General features: G+C 42.2%; 2 gene segments (V, D, J or C); both read left to right on the top strand.

The window, feature by feature from the left end:
- The first annotated feature begins 3,012 nt into the window (after positions 1-3,012).
- On the top strand, positions 3,013-3,600 carry LOC129620748 (T cell receptor alpha variable 18-like). The segment is given in 2 exon segments: positions 3,013-3,058; positions 3,191-3,600. Coding segments are annotated over 2 exon segments (456 nt in total).
- A 6,134-nt stretch (positions 3,601-9,734) lies between these two features.
- On the top strand, positions 9,735-10,344 carry LOC129621091 (T cell receptor alpha variable 18-like). The segment is given in 2 exon segments: positions 9,735-9,780; positions 9,911-10,344. Coding segments are annotated over 2 exon segments (480 nt in total).
- The last annotated feature ends 11,494 nt before the right edge of the window (positions 10,345-21,838 follow it).

Here is a 21,838-nt window from a genome sequence, read left to right as displayed (position 1 = left end):
AAAGTGTTCATGTACTCTTACAATAAGCTGTCTTGGCAGCAGAGTGAGCTTTTTCACCTGCTCAAGAAACTAGGAGAAATTATCACCCCCTCCCAAAGCAAGAACATCTACACACTCCTCTGCTCATGAGCAGGATGTGGAGCCACTTGGGTCACTGCTCTGCATCTCTGATACAATCATGCCCATTGCACAGAGAGTCCCCTCTGCATTCTGCAGGCTGAACTACTGTCTGCAGCTTCGAGGAGCAGACTTTCTGGAAGGACAGTGGTGGGCACAGCAGGTGGGAAGAGATGTCTGTTTTACTGCTGGGCAGTCTGTGAGATGTGGCCAGGATACTGAATCATTGTCATTTTATAATTTATAGGCGTGTGTGAGTTGCTCAGTGGTGTCTGACTCTTTGCAACCCCGTGGACTGTAGCCCACCAGGCTCCTCTGTCCATGTTTTCCAGGCAAGAATGCTGGAGTGGGTTGCTATTCCCTTCTCCAGGGGATCTTTCTGACCCAAGGATTGAACCCTCATCTCCTCAATTAGCAGGCATATTCTTTATCACTTAGCATCTGGGAAGCCCAATTTATTGGCAGAACTACTTAAATGCAGAGTTTAATAGTTATAGTAGTTTTATGGTCTTGGCAGATGTACTCACCGTCATCACTTATGGTGAATCTGGACACCCACCTGAAGGTAAGCACTGCCTTCCTCCCTAACATCCTAGAGTCCTGCACACTGGGTACCGGCCACCTGAGCACTGGGGGCTCACATCTTAATAAAGAGGCCACAGAAATGAAGAGGGAGATGAAAGAACAAAAATAAACCTTAATGGTGGGGAAATACAAGTATTCTAGCAGGTTTTATTTCCCTAGTGGTAACTCGTCAGTTCTCTGCTTCCAGTCTGATCCCTGATTTCACGTACTGGGGTCCAGGCTAGTGAGAGTACAGACAGGGCATAGGATTATTTTTTTTGCTCACCTGCTCCTCAATCAACTGAAAGGAATTTGAGGTAGGAATTGTGCCTGATTTTTGTTTCCGCATTGTAGACAACCCTGTAAATTTCCAGAATGAATGCCAGAGCCTAGGGATTCCTGAAAATGCACAAGAGTTTAAGAGAATCTAGGTGATCTGCTGAGCCAGAGAGTCCTGCCAACATGATAACTTCAACTCAAGATTCTAGTTTTAGGTGGATGGTTGGTTCAGTGAGTAGGACTCTGCACTCACATTGCAGGAGGCCCAGGTTTGATCCCTGGTCAGGGAACTAGATCCCACAAGCCTAAACTAAGCCCTGGCACAGACAAAAATAAACAAAAAGAACAGCTCAGCAAACAGATTTGCATTAAAAATGATCCCAGCTTTGGTAAGAACTAAAAAAGTTCATTTTAACTGGTGAGAAAATCTCAGTAGGTGAAAAAGGCACATTTGAAGAAGACTGTTCTTGAGTTCAACTGACTTAGTCACAGCCACTGTTACTGGATTGACAACACTGAGCGCCTGTGTAAGGCAACCTCACAGCTGTCTGCAGCCACAAAGTCACCAAGCCTTAAACCGGCTTATGTCACCAAAGAACAATGTTTTGACTTCTTACCATATTATAGCTAGACTTTGCATAAAGTAAACCCAATCCTAGAGAAAAGAACAAGCTATGAAATGACCCCATTAAACCTTCTGCTGGGTTTGCTTCACTGACACAAATAATTGCACAAGAAACTAGACAAACAGGCTGACAGACATGAGCCAACAGTTCTTTCCACTGAGATTCCTGAATCCTGAAGAAAACAACAAACAAACAGAAGACAGATCTATGCCACACACAAGCCTCAGGAATGAAGAGTGCCTGGCTAATATATTAAGCATCTAAACTTGACATTCTAAAAAAAATACTTAGTTGTGTTAAAACAACTATATGACAAGAGGTAAAAAGACGTTTCAAGAACCAGCTTACCTAAGTAAGGTCACCTGTCCCTCATGAGGCTAAAGGCGTAAGGTTGCTGTCATCCAAGGATGGTCCAACTCGCCTCCCCCCCTGCCCCAGTCTCCCCTCCAACCCCTGCCTTGTGCTTATCTCTGTCTTCCTGTCTGGTACAGAGGTCCACAATTTTTAGGTATTTCAGGATCTCTGTTTTCCTATTCTGTCTCAATCCCACAATGAGACAGCTGCATTATTTTTGGTAAATCCCTCATGCACTGGTGCCTGGAAGCTGCCTCCATGAAGTAAGCTGGGCAATGTCAGTGCTCATCTCATCTGTTTTCCTTATCTCTGTGCTACCTGATGTTCAGGGTCCAAAAATAGTTTTCCAACTGGAAGATCAAGTTTGCCATTATCAGTGAAAAGGAAGTCATGTATTTTGCTTTTATTGTGTTTTACAAAGCTGTCATTCCATGATAAATCAGGATAATAACCTTATCACTTAACTACACATTATTTGACATCTGCCTTAGATAAAATTTTCTCCACGGCATGTTGACAGAGTCAACATGAATATAACTACTTCAGAGAAATGACTTGAGGAGAGGAGGAAACACTTTCCATACAGAGGGATCTTTCTCTGTCCATATGTCTGGAGGCATATGCAAGGAAGAAACCTCTGACTATTCCATCTAGAAATTGTAACTGGGGTTTCTTGCGAAGCTAGAGATACCTGTACCATGCAAAAAATTAAGGAAATAATAATAGAATATTTCCCTCAGCACGCTTATGTTTAGGACTCTCTTCTTAGGGTCCTGTCCCATTCTCCTTTATGTAATAACACAAACTATTATCAGGAGAAATAGGTCAGACCGCACTGTGGTGCACTTTTCATGATCACCACCAGAGGGCGAGGCTTCCTTCAGATGTGGTTCCTCATTGTATCCAGGAGCTGGTTTCACTTGCCTACTTTGTAGCCACAAGACAGAATATTGCTGCAGTACAGAAAGGGGCTCTCAGTTTCTGAGTGAGGAGCTTCTGTAACATCCAGCTGGAGACTAGATTTGTTAGACTGGTGTATTCCAGGGAACAAGGATCGTTTTCTTTTGCGAATATGCATTCTGCCACTCACTCAGTTCTTCTGATCATCTTAATATTCAGTAAGTAATATTTTATTCTAAATGTTAATTATTTTTCACTTTCTTATAACTATAGGTATGTTATATTTTTCTTCTCTGACTGAAAACTCCTCTCCTGTACATTTCTATGATAACAAAGTGATTGTTTTCCAGGAGGGACCAATGGTGACTCAGTGAACCAGACAGAAGGCCCAGTGACTGTCTCAGAGGGGGCTCTCCTGACCCTGAACTGCACTTACCAGACTGCTAGTTCGGCTCCCTATCTTTTCTGGTATATCCAGCATCTCAACAAAGCTCCTCAACTCCTCCTGAAGGGCTTAACAGCAGACAAGAAGGTAGAGCATGAAGGTTTCCAGGCCACTCTTGTTAAGCGTGACAGCTCCTTCCACCTGCAGAAACGGGCAGTGCAAGCATCAGACTCGGCTGTGTACTACTGTGCTCTGAGTGACACAGTGAGAGAGGGCTGCGGGGGAGCTGAGCACAAACCCAGGGTGCAGATGGGGCTCTGGCTGTGGGCAGCCCTGCAAGGGGTTATTGTTTTTCTCTCCAGTGGGCTATGCTAGAGGTATTGTCAAAGCACTTCCAGGTCTGCTCCTCAGAGCCAAGGACCTAGGAATTCTTCAGCTGCCCTACAGAGAGGAATCTGGAGCGGGAAAGTGCAAAAAGGAATCTAAGAGCTTTTCTCCATAAATGCCTGTTTTCAGCCCATCCACATCCCCCAGATAGAATCCCTTAAAGTGACATTAACTCTTCAATGACAATTCAGATTATATATGCTGAAATATTTCACAGTGTGTTAAGGAAAATTCCAGGGCATATTGTTGATGGATGACTGTGTGACCTGGAAGCTAGTCTCTTGTTTTTAAAATTCAGGCCAAGATTGTGTATGCTGCTGAGTTTCACCTGCAGACACTCCATCTTCAGGGACTGGAGCTTTATTCTCTCTTTCCTTGACTTTTCCATCCCTTCTGGTTGCTCCAGAAATGCTGCTGCGTAAGTAAGTTCTGAGAGGAGAGTTTCTGAGAAGATATTCCTTCTGTCAAGGGCCCTGTGGATCAGAGCAGCCCACTCTGTAAATATCGCAGGTGTTGTGTGTGTGTATTGTTTGTATTCAAACTGGGTACAGGATATTCTCTTTGCTAATAACCTCATCTCAGGGAATGAATGCCAAAGAATGTTCAAATTACCATACAATTGCACTCATTTCACATGTTAGCAAGATTATGCTCAAAATCCTTCAAGCTATGCTTCAGCAGTCCATGAACCAAGAACTTCAGATGTACAAGCCAAGTTTAGAAAAGGCAGAGGAACCAGAGATCAAATTACCAACACCAGCTGGATCACAGAAAAAAGCAAGGGAATTTAAAAAAATCTACTTCTGTTTCATTGACTATGCTAAAGCCTTTGTGTGGATCACAACCAACTGTGGAAAATTCTTAAAGAGATGGGGATACCCAAGAAACCTGTATGCAGGACAGGAAGCAAGAGTTAGTACTGCACATGGAACAATCAGATCAGATCAGATCAGATCAGTCGCTCAGTCGTGTCCGACTCTTTGCAACCCCATGATCGCAGCATGCCAGGCCTCCCTGTCCATCACCAACTCCCGGAGTTCACTCAGACTCACCTCCATCAAGTCAGTGATGCCAACCAGGCATCTCATCCTCTGTCGTCCCCTTCTCCTCCTGCCCCCAATCCCTCCCAGCATCAGAGTCTTTTCCAATGAGTCATCTCTTGGCATGAGGTGGCCAAAGTACTGGAGTTTCAGCTTTAGCATCATTCCTTCCAAAGAAATCCCAGGGCTGATCTCCTTCAGAATGGACTGGTTGGATCTCCTTACAGTCAACGGACTCTCAAGAGTCTTCTCCAACACCACAGTTTAAAAACATCAATTCTTTGGCGCTCAGCCTTCTTCACAGTCCAACTCTCACATCCATACATGACCACAGGAAAAACCATAGCCTTGACTAGATGAACTTTTGTTGGCAAAGTAATGTCTCTGCTTTTGAATATGCTATCTGTGTTGGTCATAACTTTCCTTCCAAGGAGTAAGAGTCTTTTAATTTCATGGCTGCAGTCACCATCTGCAGTGATTTTGGAGCCCCAAAAAATAAAGTCTGACACTGTTTCCACTGTTTCCCCATCTATTTCCCATGAAGTGATGGGACCTGATGCCATGATCTTCATTTTCTGAATGTTGAGCTTTAAGCCAACTTTTTCACTCTCCACTTTCACTTTCATCAAGAGGCTTTTGAGTTCCTCTTCACTTTCTGCCATAAGGGTGGTCTCATCTGCATATCTGAGATTATTGATATTTCTCCCGGCAATCTTGATTCCAGCTTGTGTTTCTTCCAGTCCAGCGTTTCTCATGATGTACTCTGCATATAAGTTAAATAAACAGGGTGACAATATACAGCCTTGACATACTCCTTTTCCTATTTGGAACCAGTCTTTTGTTCCATGTCCAGTTTTAACTGTTGCTTCCTGACCTGCATACAAATATCTCAAGAGGCAGATGGAACAATGGACTGGTTAAAATTTGGAAAAAGAGTACTTCAAGGCTGTATGTTTTCACCCTGCTTATTTAACTTATATGCAGGGTACACCATGAGAAATGCTGGGCTGGATGATTCACAAGCTGGAATCAAGTTTGCCAGGAGAAATATTAACAGTCTCAAATATGCAGATGGTATCACTCTAATGGCAGAAAGCGCAGAGAACTAGGTGAAGGGTGAAAGAGGAGAATGAAAAAGCTGAATTAAAACTCAACATTTAAAAACAGATTATGGCATCTGGTCCCATCACTTTATGGCAAATAGATGGGGGAAAAAGTGGAAACAATGACAGATTTTTTCTTGGATTCCAAATTCACTGCAGATGGTGACTGCAGCCATGAAATTAAAAGACGCTTGATCCTTGGAAGAAAAGACGTGACAAATCTAGACAGTGTATTAAAAAGCAGAGACATTACTTTACCGACAAAGGTCCCTGTAGTCAGAGCTATGGTTTACCCAGTAATCATGTATGGATGTGAGAGTTGGATCATAAAGAAGGCGAAGCGGCAATCTTGAATCTGGAATTTTGATGCAGTTACCACCAGCGTCATAAAACCTGCTAGAATACTGAAACTGAAGCTCCAATTCTTTGGCCACCTGATTGTGAAGAACTGATTCACTGGAGAAGACACTGATGATGGGAAAGATTGAGGGCAAGAGGAGAAGGTGACAGAGGATCAGATGGCTGGATGGCATCACTGACTCAATGGACATGAGTTTGAGCAAACTCTGGGAGATAGTGAAGGACAGGGAAGCCTGACATGCTGCAGTTCCTGGGGTCGTAAAGAGTCAGACATGATCTAGGGACTGAACAACAGCAAAAGCAGGGAAAATTAATTCATCAGTCAGTCATGTTTCAGACACATCAGAGAAGTATTTATATACTCTTACAATAAGCTATCTTGGAAGTGGAGTGGGCTTTTCACCTGCTCAAGAGACTAGGAGAAATTACCACCCACTCACCAAGCAGGAACATCTCCACACTCCTCTGCTCATGAGCGGGAATGCAGAGCCACTTTGGTCACTCTCTGTGTCTCTGCTACAATCGTGCCCATTGCACAGAGTGTCCCCTCATCTTTTCAGGCTGAACTCCTGCCTGCACCTTCTGGGAGCAGACTTTCTGGAAGGACAGTGGTGGGCACAGCAGGTGGGAAGATATGAATGTTTACTGCTGGGCAGTCTGTGAGATGTGGCCAGGATACGGAATCATTGTCATTTCATAATTTATAGGCATGTGTGTATTGTGTCTGGTGCTCAGTTGCTAAGTGGCATCCGACTCTTTGCAATCCTGTGGACTGTAGCCTGCCAGGCTCTTCTGTCTGTGGAATTTTCCAGGCAAGAATACTGGAGTGGGTTGCTGTTTTCTCCTCCAGGGGATCTTCCTGACCCAGGGATCGAACCCTCATCTCCTCAATTGGCAGGCAGATTCTTTACTGCTGAGCTACTGGGGAAACCCAATTTATAGACACAACTACTTAAATGCAGAGTTTAATAGTTATAGTAGTTTTATGGTCTTGGCAGAGGTACTCACCATCATCACTTAGGGTGAATCTGGACACCCACCTGAAGGTAAGCACTGCCTTCCACCCTGACATCCTAGAGTCCTGCACACTGGGTGCTGGCCACCTGAGCACTGGGGGTGCAACAGCTTAATAAAGAGGCCACAGAAATGGAGAGGGAGATGAAGGAACAAAAACAAATCTTAACAGTGGGGAAATAAAGCATTCTAGCAGGTTTTATTCCCCCGGTGGTAACTGCATCAGCTCTCTACTTCCAGTCTGATCCCTCATTTCACATATTGGGGTCCAGGCTAGTGGGAGTAAAGACAGGGCATAGGAGATATATATATATATATATAAAGTTATAAGTCACTCAGTCCTGTCCAACTCTTTGTGACCCCATGGACTGTAACCTACCAGGATCCTCCTTCCATGGGATTTTTCAGGCAAGGATACTGGAGTGGGTTGCCATTTTCTTCTCCAGGAGATCTTCCCAACCCAGGGATTGAACCCAGGTCTCCCGCCTTGTAGGTAGACGCTTTACCATCTGAGCAACCAGGGAAGTAGTGTATATATATATGCCCACATGCTCCTCAATCAACTGAAAGCAATTTGAGATAGGAATTGTATCTGATTTTGGTTTCCACATTGCAGACAACCCTGTAAATTTCCAGGATGAATGCTGGAAGCTAGGGATTCCTGAAAATGCACAAGAGTTTAGGAGAATCTAGGTGATCTGAAGAGCCAGAGAGTCCTGCCAGCATGATAACTTCAACTCAAGATTCTAATTTTAGGGGGAGGGTTGGTTCAGTGAGTAGGACTCTGCACTCACATTGCAGCAGGCCCAGGTTCGATCCCTGGTCAGGGAACTAGATCCCACAAGCCTAAACTAAGACCTGGAGCAGACAAAAAACAAACAAAAAGAACAGCTCAGCAAACATGTGCATTAAAAACGATCCCAGTTTTGGTAAGATCTAACAAAATTCATTTTAACTAGTGAGAAAATCTCTATAGGTGAAAAAGGCACATTTGAAGAAGACTGTTCTTGAGTTCAACTGACTTAGTCACAGCCATTTTTACTGGATTGACAATGCTGCTCTGAGCGCCCGTGTAAGGCAACCTCACAGCTGTCTGCAGCCACACGTTCCCATGCCTTAAAATGGTTTATGTGAGCAAAGAACAATGGCAGCAATTCTTACCATAATATAGTCGGACTTTGCATAAAATAAATCCTATCCTAGAGAAAAGAACAAGCTATGAAATGACCCCATTAAATCTTCTGCTGGGTTCACTTCACTGGCACAAATAATTGTACAAGAAACTAGACAAACAGGCTGACAGACACTGAGCCGACAGTTCTTTCCACTGAGATCCCTGAATCCCTAAGAAAACAAACACACAAACAGAAGACAGATCGATGCCACACACGAGCCTCAGGAATGAAGAGTGCCCAGCTAATATACTAACCATCTAAACTTGACATTCTAAAAAAAAAAATACTTAGTTGAATTAAAGCAAGAATGTGACAAGAGGTAAAAAGACGTTTGAAGAACCAGGTTACCTAAGTAAGGTCACCTGTCTCTCATGAGACTAAAGGGGTAAGGTTGCTGTCATCCAAGGATGCTCCAATCCGACCCCCCCCAACTCTCCCCTCCAAGTCCTGCCTTGCACTTAACTCTCTTTCTTTCTTGGTCAACATTCCTCCTCTCTGGTACAGAGGTCCACAGTTTTTACGTATTTCAGGATCTCTCTTTTCCTATCCTGTCTCAATCCCACAATGAGACAGCTGCATTCTTTCTGGTAAATCCCTCATGCACTGGTGCCTGGAAGCTGCCTCCATGAAGTAAGCTGGGCAATGTTAGTGCTCATCTCATCTGTTTTCCTTATCTCTGTGCTACCTGATGTTCAAGGTCCAAAAATAGTTTTCCCATTGGAAGATCAACTCTACCGTTATCAGTGAAAAAGAAGTCATGTATTTTATTTTTGTTATGTTTTACAAATATGTCATTCCATGATAAATCAGGATAATAACCTTATCACTTAACTGCACATTATTTGACACCTGCCTTACAAAAAATTTTCTCCACGGCATGTTGACAGAGTCAACATGAATATAACTACTTCAGAGAAATGACTTGGGTTGAGGAGGAAGCACTTTCCACACAGAGGGATCCTTCTCTTACCCATGGACATCGGAGACACATGCAAGGAAGAAACCTCTGACTATTCCATCTAGAAATTGTAACTGGGGTTTCTGGCGAAGCTAGAGATACCTGTACCATGCAAAAAATTATGGAATGAGTAATAGAATATTTCCCTCAGCATGCTTATGTTTAGGACTCTCTTCTTAGGGTCCTGTCCCATTCTCCTGTATGTACCCCCACAAGCTATTATCAGGAGGAATAGGTCAGACAACACTGTGGTGCAATTTTCACAATCACCACCAGAGGGCGGGGCTTCCTTCAGATGCGGTTCCTCATTGTATTCAGGAGCTGGTTTCGCTTGCCTGCTTGTAGCCACAGACAGAATATTGCTGCAGTACAGAAAGGCGCTCTCAGTTTCTGAGCGAGGAGCTTCTGTAACATTCAGATGGAGACTAGATTTGTGTATTCCAGGGAACAAGGATAGTTTTCTTTTGCGAACATGCATTCTGCCACTCACTCAGTTCTTCTGATCATCTTAATATTCAGTAAGTAACATTTTATTCTAAATGTTAATGATTTTTCACTTTCTTATAATTGTGGGCAAGTTTTATTTTTCTTCTCTGACTGAAAACTCCTCCTGTACATTTCTACAATAACAAAGTGCTTCTCTTCCAGGAGGGACCAATGGTGACTCAGTGAACCAGACAGAGGGCCCAGTAACTGTCTCAGAGGGGGCTCTCATGACCCTGAACTGCATTTACCAGACTGCTGATTCTGCTCCCTTTCTTTTCTGGTACATCCAGCATCTCAACAAAGCTCCTCAATTCCTCCTAAAGGGCTCAATGTCAGACCAGAACCCAAAGAGTAAAGGTTTCCAGGCCACTCTTGTTAAGCGTGACAGCTCCTTCCACCTGCAGAAACGGGCAGTGCAAGCATCAGACTCGGCTGTGTACTACTGTGCTCTGAGTGACACAGTGAGAGAGGGCTGTGGGGGAGCTGAGCACAAACCCCGAGTGCAGATGGGGCTCTGGCTGTGGACAGCCCTGCAGGGGGGTTGTTGTTTCTGTCTTAGGTGCTTTATGCTAGCTGTGTTGTTGTTTATGTACTAAGTCATGTCTGACTCTTTTGCGACCCTATGACTGTAGTGGGCTCTTCTGTCCATGGGATTTCCCAGGCAAGAAGACTGGAGTGGGTTGCCATTTCTTTCTCCTGGGAATTATCCCGACCCAGGAATGGTACCCACATCTCCTGTTTGGCAGGCAGATTCTTTACCACTGAGCCACCTGGGAAGCCCCTTTTTTATGCCAGAGACATTTTCAAAGTACTTCCAGCTCTGAAGCTCAGTGCTAAGAACCCTGCACTTCTTGGATTGGTCTACAGAAAGGACTCTGGGAGGAATAGTGAAAAGAGGAGTCTAAAAGGCCTTCTCCAGAAATGCCTGTTTTTAGCCCAGTCACATTTCTCCAGATGGCATAGAATTCCTGAAAGTGACATTAACTCTGTTCAATGACAGTTTAGTTGATACATGCTGAAATATGTCACAACCTGTTGATGAAAACTCCCAGGGCACCTCATTCATGGATGAATGTATGACCTTGAAGCTCCTGTCTGATTTTTATAATTCAGACCAAAATTTTGTGTCTTGCTGAGTTTCACCTGAAGACACTCCATCTTTAGTGACTGGGACCTTTACACTCTCTTCCACTGACTTTTCCAGCTCTTATGGTTTGTTGCTCAAAAAATGCTGCTGCTGTGAGTTCCATGAGGATGGTTTCCTCAGAAGATATTCCTTCTGTCAAGGGCCCTGTGGGTCAGAGCAGTCTAGTCAGTGAACATTTTGCACATGAGGTGTCTTGCTTCTATGTTGGTGACACAGCTCCACCCTTGTCTTGTCATCATGGCAGCTCTTTACAGAACTCTAGGTCATGATCGCGATTCTGGTCTTGAGGATCTGTGCTGTGAGAAATTCTGGACATAAACATGACCACATAACCTGACATATTATCTTTATCACTGTATTGAGGCCTCTGATCTTTTTGAAATGTGTCAAATTCAGTGACCAAGGAAACACTCTGTCCATTAGTGAAAAGAGGGCACATGGACTTTTTTTGACCCGTATTTTAAATTCTTGACATATTCACAATGTTCCCACAGCAGAGGAGCAGACAACAAAGAAATGAGTGGCTCTCACTGAAACTTGCAATGAATGAAACTCTCTGAGAGAAATTTGTCCTGGAATTCTGGAGGTCTCTGAAGCTCACCTGTCCTTTATCCCTCTTGTATTGAGAGGGTAACAGGCAGGAAGGCCAGGGGTCTCCAAATGGAGGAAATAGCCTGCAAGTGTCAGACATTTTTATCTCTCTTAAGCGGCAGGAGGAAACAAACTATTTTTTTCCTTCTCTATACAAATTTAAAGAGAGGTTTCTCTTAAAATACTGTGTTGCCATAATGACACCTGGTTTCACCTGAAGTTAGCTATTCTTGAGCCTAGAGATAACCAATGCCTTTTTCTTATGGAAATGTTTGTCTTAAGCTATGCTAATGTACTACGCCTTTACCCCAAACTGTCTCCAAGTCGGTTCCGCCTCTTGGCCCAGAACCTACTTGACAAACCAGTATGTTATACTCAGATATTGTTCCCCTAATCTATGTAAATGAAACTATTTGCATGGTGGTCTGCCCTTCTTTAAGATTCAAGTTAATTATTTTATGGCCCAAGATAAACCATTTGGTGCCATTCTGAATTATAAGACATTCCTTTCTTTCATTAACAGACTGCTAGTGACTATATAACATCCAGCTAAAGACTAGCAAGGGGGTACTCTTTTTGCCCCCTTCTGATGCCTATGACAGAAGCTTTGTCTATCTCCTTTATACTTTAATAAAACTTTATTACACAAAAGCTCTGAGCTATCAAGCCTTGTCTCTGGCCCCGGATTGAATTCTTCTCCTCTGGGAGCCAAGAATCCTGGTGTATTCGCGTGATTCAACAACAACCTTTCAGTATGATTCTGTGGGACTGACAGGTACAGATGAAGGTTTTGCAGAGCATGATCCTTCTTTGATTTCAGAGGCTCTTCTAAAGAAAAAAAAAATGAAATTGCAGAATCAAGTTTCTTGGGCCTAGGACACTAAGGGATCCTGAAATACAAGCTGAATTTGCTTCATGGTAAGGTGACTTCACTTTCACTTTTCACTTTCATGCATTGGAGAAGGAAATGGCAACCACTCCAGTGTTCTTGCCTTGAGAATCCCAGGGACAGGGGAGCCTCGTGGGCTGCTGTCTGTGGGGTTGCACAGAGTCGGACACAACTGAAGCGGCTTAGCAGCAGCAAACCCTCTTCATAAATTTTACCTTCCTCTTTAAGATCAAAGCATTATAACCATCTTATTTTGTCCTGATATTGTCAGGTTAGAACCCCTAGGACTCTTTCTGTCCCAGTATTTGATCTGTAATTAATATGAGCATTTTCAGCTCTATCACTTTTTAAATGACAGCTTTATAAAGATAATTCACATATCATCACCTTCACGCTTTTAACTGTACAACTGAGTGTTTTTTAGCATGTTCACAGAGTTGTGAAGTCATCAGTACTATGTGATTCCAGAACACCACCCCAGGAAGAAACTTTGTATCCATTAGCAGTCACCCCCGTTACTGTTTCCCCCAGAGACTGGCATCCACTCCTCTGTTCTCTGTCTCTATGGATTTGACGGTTCTGGGCAATTCCTAGAGATAGAATCAGATCGCATATGACTTTTAGTACCATCTTCTTTCACCTAGCGGAATCTCTCCATGGCGTGTCTCCATATCAGTTTTTCACTACTCCTTATGGTCACTTAGTAGGCTGCTCTGTGATACCACCTATTCTCCTTATCCATTCTTCACTTGAAGAATGATTGTTTTGTTTTGGAAACATTTTGGTTATTTCCACTTTTTAGCTCTTATAAATAATGCTGGTATGAGCACTCATATGCAGGAGATCTATTGCTCTAAATGAATGTACTTTGAGTTAGAGGTTTGACTTTTTGTGTTTTCATATTTGTTTCATTTCATTTTGCTTTATTTGGCACCAACATTTCCTTATGGTTGTAAAATGAGTAAGTACAAGAGAAAATGCTCTTTAAAATTATGATTTAATGCTTACATGAGATATAATCATTCCAAGCTATACCTGCATTCATTCAGGAACACTTTTTGAGCACATACTCATATATGTCAGTCACATGAATAAGTGTTGAGAATATAGTATACATGACCGAGTCTCCTGCTTTAGGACTGTATTGCTTTAAGACACCACAGGTGTCTTAAAATAATGTTTCTTTCACAAATCATTTTATTCACTCACTGAGCTCTGTTTGTCCCCAATATGTGACATTGACAGGTTTATGGGCAATGGGCTAAGCTTTTAAATCCCTCTCCACCTCTCAGGTAGATACTAGGAAACTTCCAATTTACAAATGACAAAATTGAGGTGTAGAGATGTTTGGTAACTTAACCAAGGTTACATAACCAGTTAGGACCAGAACTTGGGTAGGATGTCAATCATTCTGAGGCATGACTAATATTCATAATATTGATAGTGAAAAGTTGTTGCTGAATCACGCGAATACACTGGGATTCTTGGCCCCCAGAGGAGAAGAATTCAATCCGGGGCCAGAGATGAGGCTTGATCGCTCAGAGCTTTTGTGTAATAAAGTTTTATTCAAGTATAAAGGAGATAGAGAAAGCTTCTGACATAGGCATCAGAAGGGGGCAGAAAGAGTACCCCCTTGCTAGTCTTCAGCTGGATGTTATATAGTCACTAGCAGTCTGTTAATGAAAGAAAGGAATGTCTTATAATTCAGAATAGCACCAGGCCCCTCGCCCATAAGATGCATTTTGGGATAATCTTGGCACCAAATGGTTTATCTTGGGCCATAAAATAATTAACTTGAATCTTCAAGAAGGGCAGACCACCATACAAATAGTTTCGTTTACATAGATTAGGGGAACAATATCTGAGTATAACATACTGGTTTGTCAAGTAGGTTTTGGGCCCAGAGGCGGAACCGACTTGGAGACCGAGTTTGGGGTAAAGGCGTAGTACATTAGCATAGCTTAAGACAAACATTTCCATAAGAAAAAGGCATTGGTTATCTCTAGGCTCAAGAATAGCTAACTTCAGGTGAAACCAGGTGTCATTATGGCAACACAGTATTTTAAGAGAAACCTCTCTTTAAATTTGTATAGAGAAGGAAAAAAATATTGCTAGTTTGTTTCCTCCTGCCGCTTAAGAGAGATAAAAATGTCTGACACTTGCAGGCTATTTCCTCCATTTGGAGACCCCTGGCCTTCCTGCCTGTTACCCTCTCAATAGAATTGATAGAACCATCATGAAATCTGTTTCTTTTTTGTTAAATACCATTGCCTTCTTAGAATTTTATAATTTTTGAAATTTTTTTTTTGATGAAAATTAAGTTAATGCAGTAATGAAAATTGTACTTTACTCAATGGGCAATCACAGGAGTCTGTATATGTTCCTGAACACTGAAGCCAAAAAATTGCAGTCATCATCTTTTATGTCTTTGAATATAAAGTTGCTTAGATTCTCTGTGATTGACTAACCTGCTTATTCCAGGGCTTATAGCTGAGCCTCAGTAGCCGTATTAAAGAGGATATACATTACAGGTCTTTGCCATGACAATGAGGAATATTTTTCAAATAAAAAAAAAACCCTTCGTGTGGCAAATATATCTCCTCATTGGGACTGTTCTGCTACAGTGTATATCTTATTAAAGCAAATTCTTTTTTTTTTTTAGACATTAGTAAGTATGGATCTAGGCTTCCCTGGGGGCTCAGTGGTAAAGAATCCGCCTGCCAATGCAGAAGATCTTCTTCAGGATGAGTAAGATCCCTGAGTTGAGCATATCCCCTGGAGAAGGATATAGCAACCCACCCCAGTATTCTTGTCTGGGAAATCCCATGGACAGAGGAGCCTGGTTGGTTACAGTTCATGGGGTTGCAAAGAGTCGGGCTCAACATAGTAACTAAACAGCAACAAATAGGGGTATGATGAGGAAGTTTCATTGATTTTTCTAAGCACATTAGTAATTTGTGCCAAAGCAGAAACTTTCAAAGGCAATTTTCTCTCAATAAAGAAGCCTAAAATCTAGTGTTTGCTTTAGTGGCTTCAAGAATTTCTAGGGTTTTCAATTGAAAGCTACCTGATGAAGCTGAGAGGGAGGGTTAAAAGAATGCTGGTCCATCTTCCTCTCTAGCATTAAGCAGATTGATTTATCAAGAATTCTCCAGGTCAGAATACCGGAGTGGGTAGTCACTCCTTTCTCCAGGGGACTTTCTCAACCCAGGGATCAAACCCAGGTCTTCCACATTGCAGGTGGTTCTTTACCAGCTGAGCCACCAGGCAAAGCCCTTATGAAGAACAATAACATTTAAAATTTTGATGACCTTGGTCTTACATGTTCTCATGGACCTATGTCTAGATCAGTGAGACACAACTCCCAATATTTAAGATGGCAAAGACTTTTAAGACTACGATGCAGGGAACAGATGTCAATGGAGATTGAACTCTGCTGGCATTTCTAACAGGATTTCTATTGCTTTTGATAATGCTTTGGCTCCAGATTTGTGTATTTTTAGGGTTTTCCCTATCCCAATTTCCACCACAATTAATATGTGTGGTTGGAAGTGTTGAGGGTGATTCAGAAATATATGTATTGAGTTTTAACAAGAACTCTTATATTTAGGCACTGGCTAAAATTTTCTGAATTTACTTTTGTTTACACACACACATACATGTAAATTGTGATCACATATACATGTATTTCTCCCCCTGCTGCTATTTAACATGGCACACACTTTACAGATTTTGTGACGCAGAGGCATGATATGAAATCACTCATAGACAACAAAATATTTCACAGGTAACTTTTACCAGATTCATAGGAGGCGGGAACAGAGATTGAAGCGAAAAATTCTGCCTTTCTGTTAGAGTCAAAACCCCAGTGTTACTTTTGATTCTCTGATCCAAAGGAGGATGAACTGAACATGATTCCGTTTTACCACTGTTTATTTCTAGTCTGATAGTGTTCTGATTCGACAAACTGATGTGCAGAAGTCTAGCATTTCCCTCCTATGAAGGAAGCATCTGACATGACACGGACAAACTGCCCTCCAGCTGCTGACTCAGTTTCCTGCGAGGGGCAGAAGCATCACACGCCCAAGAGCTCTGCCTGGACCTCTTGAGCACAGGGTGCAGAATTCAGATCTGGATCTGAAATGGAGCAGAGGCCGCGTCACTGTAGGGAGGAGCTGCCCATATGCTGGTTGCCAGTGCGCCAAGGGCAGGCAGAACCTCTGTCTGTCTTGGTGAGGGTGGCCACACACAGGACTCATGCCCCTCTCTCAATGCCAAGGTTGTGGGGAGGGCAGAGCATTGTTACCTGATGCATCTTGAAAGGGAGTTGAATGGGCAATGGAATCGGGGCATTATGTCCTAAGCCACTTCATCCCCTATACTATCATGGTTGTAAGTAAAGGCTCTTTCCTGCAGGATCCAGCATGACCCAGAAGGTAACTCAAACCCAGTCTGCAATTTTTGTGGTGGAGGAGGAGGCCGCAACCTTGGACTGTGTATATGAAGCTGGTAGTTATGGTTATTATTTAAAAATCAGACATCACATTGAAAACTGGATTGCTAGCTTCTCTATAAAAATATCTAAGAGCACAACATCTTCTGGGGTAGAGGTCAAAAGTCATGTTTGATTGTGTAACGCCTTTGATATAGACTCATTTTATCTTTAAAAATCTATGCAGGTTTACCATTCACAACATGAATAGCCCAAAAATAAAATTTTAAATTGTTATTCCTAATATAGAAGCTGATCCACAAAGCAAACAAATTGGAATTAAAATCTCATGGAAATATACCTGTTTTTTTCCCTGTGATTTTTATCATCACAGCATGGATCCCAGTGTGAAAAATTTCAGTAGAGTTTATTCATTAATTCTTAGTTTTCTGGTAAGCATTGGGGAAACATTAGTTGGCAAGACAGATGTGATGTCTGCTTTGATGGAGCTCATGTTCCAGGGGGCTGTAGTGGTATCCAGTACAGGAACGTAGACAGAAAGGACATTTGATATCATCCTTAATAAAACAATGAATTGAAATTAGCTGGATTCAAACCCTGTCATCTGCATCACAGCATGACTTTTGAGGTACTCCTTAGCCTCTCTTGGCATCAGTTTCTTCATATGTAAAACGGGAGTAATAGAACCTACTTCATGGGCTTAAGAATCAAATTCATCTATACATCTCAATCTGTTTAAAATCATTATAAAATTAAATTATATAGAAACACACTTGCCTGTGTGTTTTATAGGAATACAATTTTAAGCACAGGTACATATTATGGCATCTTGATACAGCAGGGATCACTCACTGATGACCATTATTAATATAAAAGGCAAGTTTTTCCAGTACCTACATCAGATTTTCCTTCATGTCATTTTTTTTTTTATAACACAAAGTTTCTCCTTATTTTTATTTTTTATTTTATTTTTTAACTTTACAATATTGTATTGGTTTTGCCATATATCAACATGAATCCGCCACAGGTATACACATGTTCCCCATCCTGAACCCTCCTCCCTCCTCCCTCCCCGTACCATTCCTCTAGGTCGTCCCAGTGCAAGAGCCCCAAGCATCCAGTATCGTGCATTGAACCTGGACTGGCAACTCATTTTATATATGATATTATATATGTTTCAATGTTATTCTCCCAAATCATCCCACCCTCTCCCTCTCGCACAAAGTCCAAAAGACTGTTCTATACATCAATGTCTCTTTTGCTGTCTCGTATACAGGGTTATTGTTACCATCTTTCTAAATTCCATATATATGTGTTAGTATACTGTATTGGTGTTTTTCTTTCTGGCTTACTTTACCCTGTATAATAGGCTCCAATTTCATCCACCTCATTAGAACTGATTCAAATGCATTCTTTTTAATGGCTGAGTAATATTCCATTGTGTATATGTACCACAGCTTTCTTATCCATTCATCTGCTGAAGGACATCTAGGTTGCTTCCATGTCTTGGCTATTATAAACAGTGCTGCGATGAATACTGGCATACAAGTGTCTCTTTCAATTCTGGTTTCCTCAGTGTGTATGCCCAGCAGTGGAATTGCTGGGTCATAAGGCAGTTCTATTTCCAGTTTTTTAAGGAATCTCCACACTGTTCTCTATAGTGGATGTACTAGTTTGCATTCCCACCAACAGTGTAAGAGGGTTCCCTTTTCTCCACACCCTCTCCAGCATTTACTGCTTGTAGACTTTTGGATCGCAACTTCCATCCAGGAAGGGCATCTTAAAAAGAGAGAAGTTTCCAGACATCAGGAAACACTCTCACTGCCGAGTCTGTGCCGAGCCTTGGAAGCACAGAGGGCAACATAACAGGGAGGAAAAATAAATAAACAATTAAACCCCACAGCTTACAAGCCCAATGGTAACTCCCCCAGTGGAGAAGCAGTGCAGATGCCTGCACCCCAACTAGCAAACGGCGGTTGGGCAGGGAGGCGCGAGCTGCATCGCTTAGAGTAAGGATCTGGCCTGAATGCCCTGAGTGCTATCTGAGCGAACTAACTCGGGCTAGCAAACCAGACTGTGGGATATCTACCACGCAAAAAGCCAGCCCTAACCTAAGACACCACCAGGCCCTCCCACAGAACAAAGAACTGAACAGAGATAGCCAGCTGCAGACCACCCACCTCCGGTGACAGGCAGACAGAGCCAGAAGGGGGCAATCGCAGCCCCAGAGAGACATTATCTACAAAACTGTAAGCAGGCTTCTTTGCTAAATAAGATTTCTTGGGGTTCTGCATGGTCAACATCTGCCTGAGAAGGTGCGCCGGTTGTACACCCAGAAAACAGAGCAGTGTGGAGGCGATAAGAACCTCATCACCTGAGCTTCTCGGACCTGGGAAGGGCACAAAATGCAGGCCCAACAGAGTCTGCGCCTGTGAGGACTACCCGAATGCCTGAACCTGAGCGGCTTGGACCTGGGAGGTCCATGCAGCCCAGGGCCAGCCTCGGATGGCTCCCGATGGAGCAACCTAGAGCCTGAGTAATGTGGGCAGGGAGGGTACACGCGCCGTGAGCAGGGACAGGCCCAGTGTGGCTGAGACACTGTGAGCACACACCAGTGCTATTTGTTTGCAGCGTCCCTCCCTCCCCACAGCGCGACTGAACAAGTGAGCCTAAAACAAAAAAAAAGTGTCCACCACTGCCCCCTTTGTGTCAGGGTGGAAATCAGACACTGAAGAGATCAGCAAACAGATGAAGCTAAAACAGAAGAAACCGCCTTGGAAGCGACAGGTGCAATAGATTAAAACCCTGTCGTTAGTACCGACTACATAGGAAGGGGCCTGTAGGTCTTGAGAAATATAAGCTGGACCAAGGAACTAGCCAAAAATGAACTGACCACACAATACCCGCAACAATACCAGAGAAAGTCCTAGATATATTTTTACTATTTTTACAATCATTATTTCTTTCTTTTTCTTTTTAAATTTTTTTAAAAAAATTAAGTCCTCTATTACTCCTTTAATTTTCACTTTTATAACCTATTACTTTGCAAAAAAAAAAGACCCTATTTTTTTAAAACCAAACTTCATATATATATATTTTTTTAATTTTTCTGACTTTTTTTTCTCTTTCTTTTATTTTTTTTTCTTCTTTTCTTTAACATTGTATTTTTGAAATTCCAAACTCTGCTCTAGATTTTTAATTTTTGCTTTTTGGTATTTGTTATCAATTTTGCACCTATATTTTTTAAAATAATTTTTGTGACTTTTTTTACTCTTTATTTTTCTTCTTCTTTTCTTTAACATTGTATTTCTGAAACTCCAAACTCTACTCTAGATTTTGAATTTTTGCTTTTTGGTATTTGTATCAATTTTGTACTTTTTTTTTTAATTTTTGTAATTTTTTTCTCTTTCTTTTTCTTCTTCTTTTCTTTAACATTGTATTTTTGAAATTCCAAACACTACTCTAGATTTTTAATTTTTCCTTTTTGGTATTTGTTATCAATTTTGTACCTTTAAAAACCCAATCTTCAGTACCCATTTTTATTTGGGAGTGAGATAACTGGCTTGACTGCCCTCTCCCTCTTTAGACTCTCCTTTTTCTCCACCAGGTCACATGTGTCTCCTCCCTAACCCCTCTCTGCTCTACCCAACTCTGTGAATTTCTGTGTGTTCCAGATGGTGGAGAACACTTAGGGAACTGATTACTGGCTGGATCTGTCTCTCTCCTTTTCATTCCCCCCTTTTATCCTCCTGGCCACCTCTATCTCCTTCCTCCCTCCTCTCTTCTCTGTATAATTCCATGACCATCTCTGAGTGGTCCAGCTGTGGAGTGAAGTGATTACTGGCTAGCCTGCTCTCGCCTCTATTGATTTCACCTCACCTCATTCGGGTCACCTCTAACTCCTTCCTCCCTCTTCTCTTCTCCATGTAACTCTGTGAACCTCTCTGGGTGTCCCTCACTGTGGAGAAACTTTTCATCTTTAACCTAGACGTTTTATCAATGGTGCTGTATAGAAGGAGAAATTTTGAGACTACTGTAAAAATAAGATTGAAAACCAGAAGCAGGAGGCTTAAGTCCAAACCCTGACTCCAGGGAGCTCCTGACTCCGGGGAACATTAGTTGACAGGAGCTCATCAAACGCCTCCATACCTACACTGAAACCAAGCACCACACAAGGGCCAACAAGCTCCAGAGCAAGACATACCATGCAAATCCTCCAGCAACACAGGAACACAGCCCTGAGCTCCAATATACAGGCTGCCCAAAGTTACTACAAAACCATAGACATCTCATAACTCATTACTGGACACTTCATTGCACTCCAGAGAGAAGGAATCCAGCTCCACCCACCAGAACACCGACATAAGCTTCCCTAACCAAGAAACCTTGACAAGCCACCTGTACAAACCCACACACAGCGAGGAAACACCACAATAAAGAGAACGCCACAAACTGCCAGAATACAGAAAGGACACCCCAAACTCAGCAATATAAACAAGATGAAGAGACAGAGGAATGCCCAGCAGGTAAAGGAACAGGATAAAGGCCCACCAAACCAAACAAAAGAGGAAGAGATAGGGAATCTACCTGATAAAGAATTCCAAATAATGATAGTGAAAATGATCCAAAATCTTGAAATCAAAATGGAATCACAGATAAAAAGCCTGGAGACAAGGATTGAGAAGATGCAAGAAAAGTTTAACAAGGACCTAGAAGAAATAAAAAAAAGTCAATATATAATGAGTAATGCAATAAATGAGATCAAAAACACTCTGGAGGCAACAAATAGTAGAATAACAGAGGCAGAAGAGGGGATTAGTGAATTAGAAGATAGAATGGTAGAAATAAATGAATCAGAGAGGAAAAAAGAAAAATGAATTAAAAGAAATGAGGACAATCTCAGAGACCTCCAGGACAATATTAAACGCTACAACATTCGAATCATAGGAGTCCCAGAAGAAGAAGACAAAAAGAAAGACCATGAGAAAATACTTGAGGAGATAATAGTTG

Source organism: Bubalus kerabau, chromosome 10 (assembly GCF_029407905.1).
Source record: "Bubalus kerabau isolate K-KA32 ecotype Philippines breed swamp buffalo chromosome 10, PCC_UOA_SB_1v2, whole genome shotgun sequence".
Taxonomy (NCBI): domain Eukaryota; kingdom Metazoa; phylum Chordata; class Mammalia; order Artiodactyla; family Bovidae; genus Bubalus; species Bubalus kerabau.
Note: the sequence above shows the minus strand (reverse complement) of the source record. Positions and strands in the feature narration are given on the sequence as shown.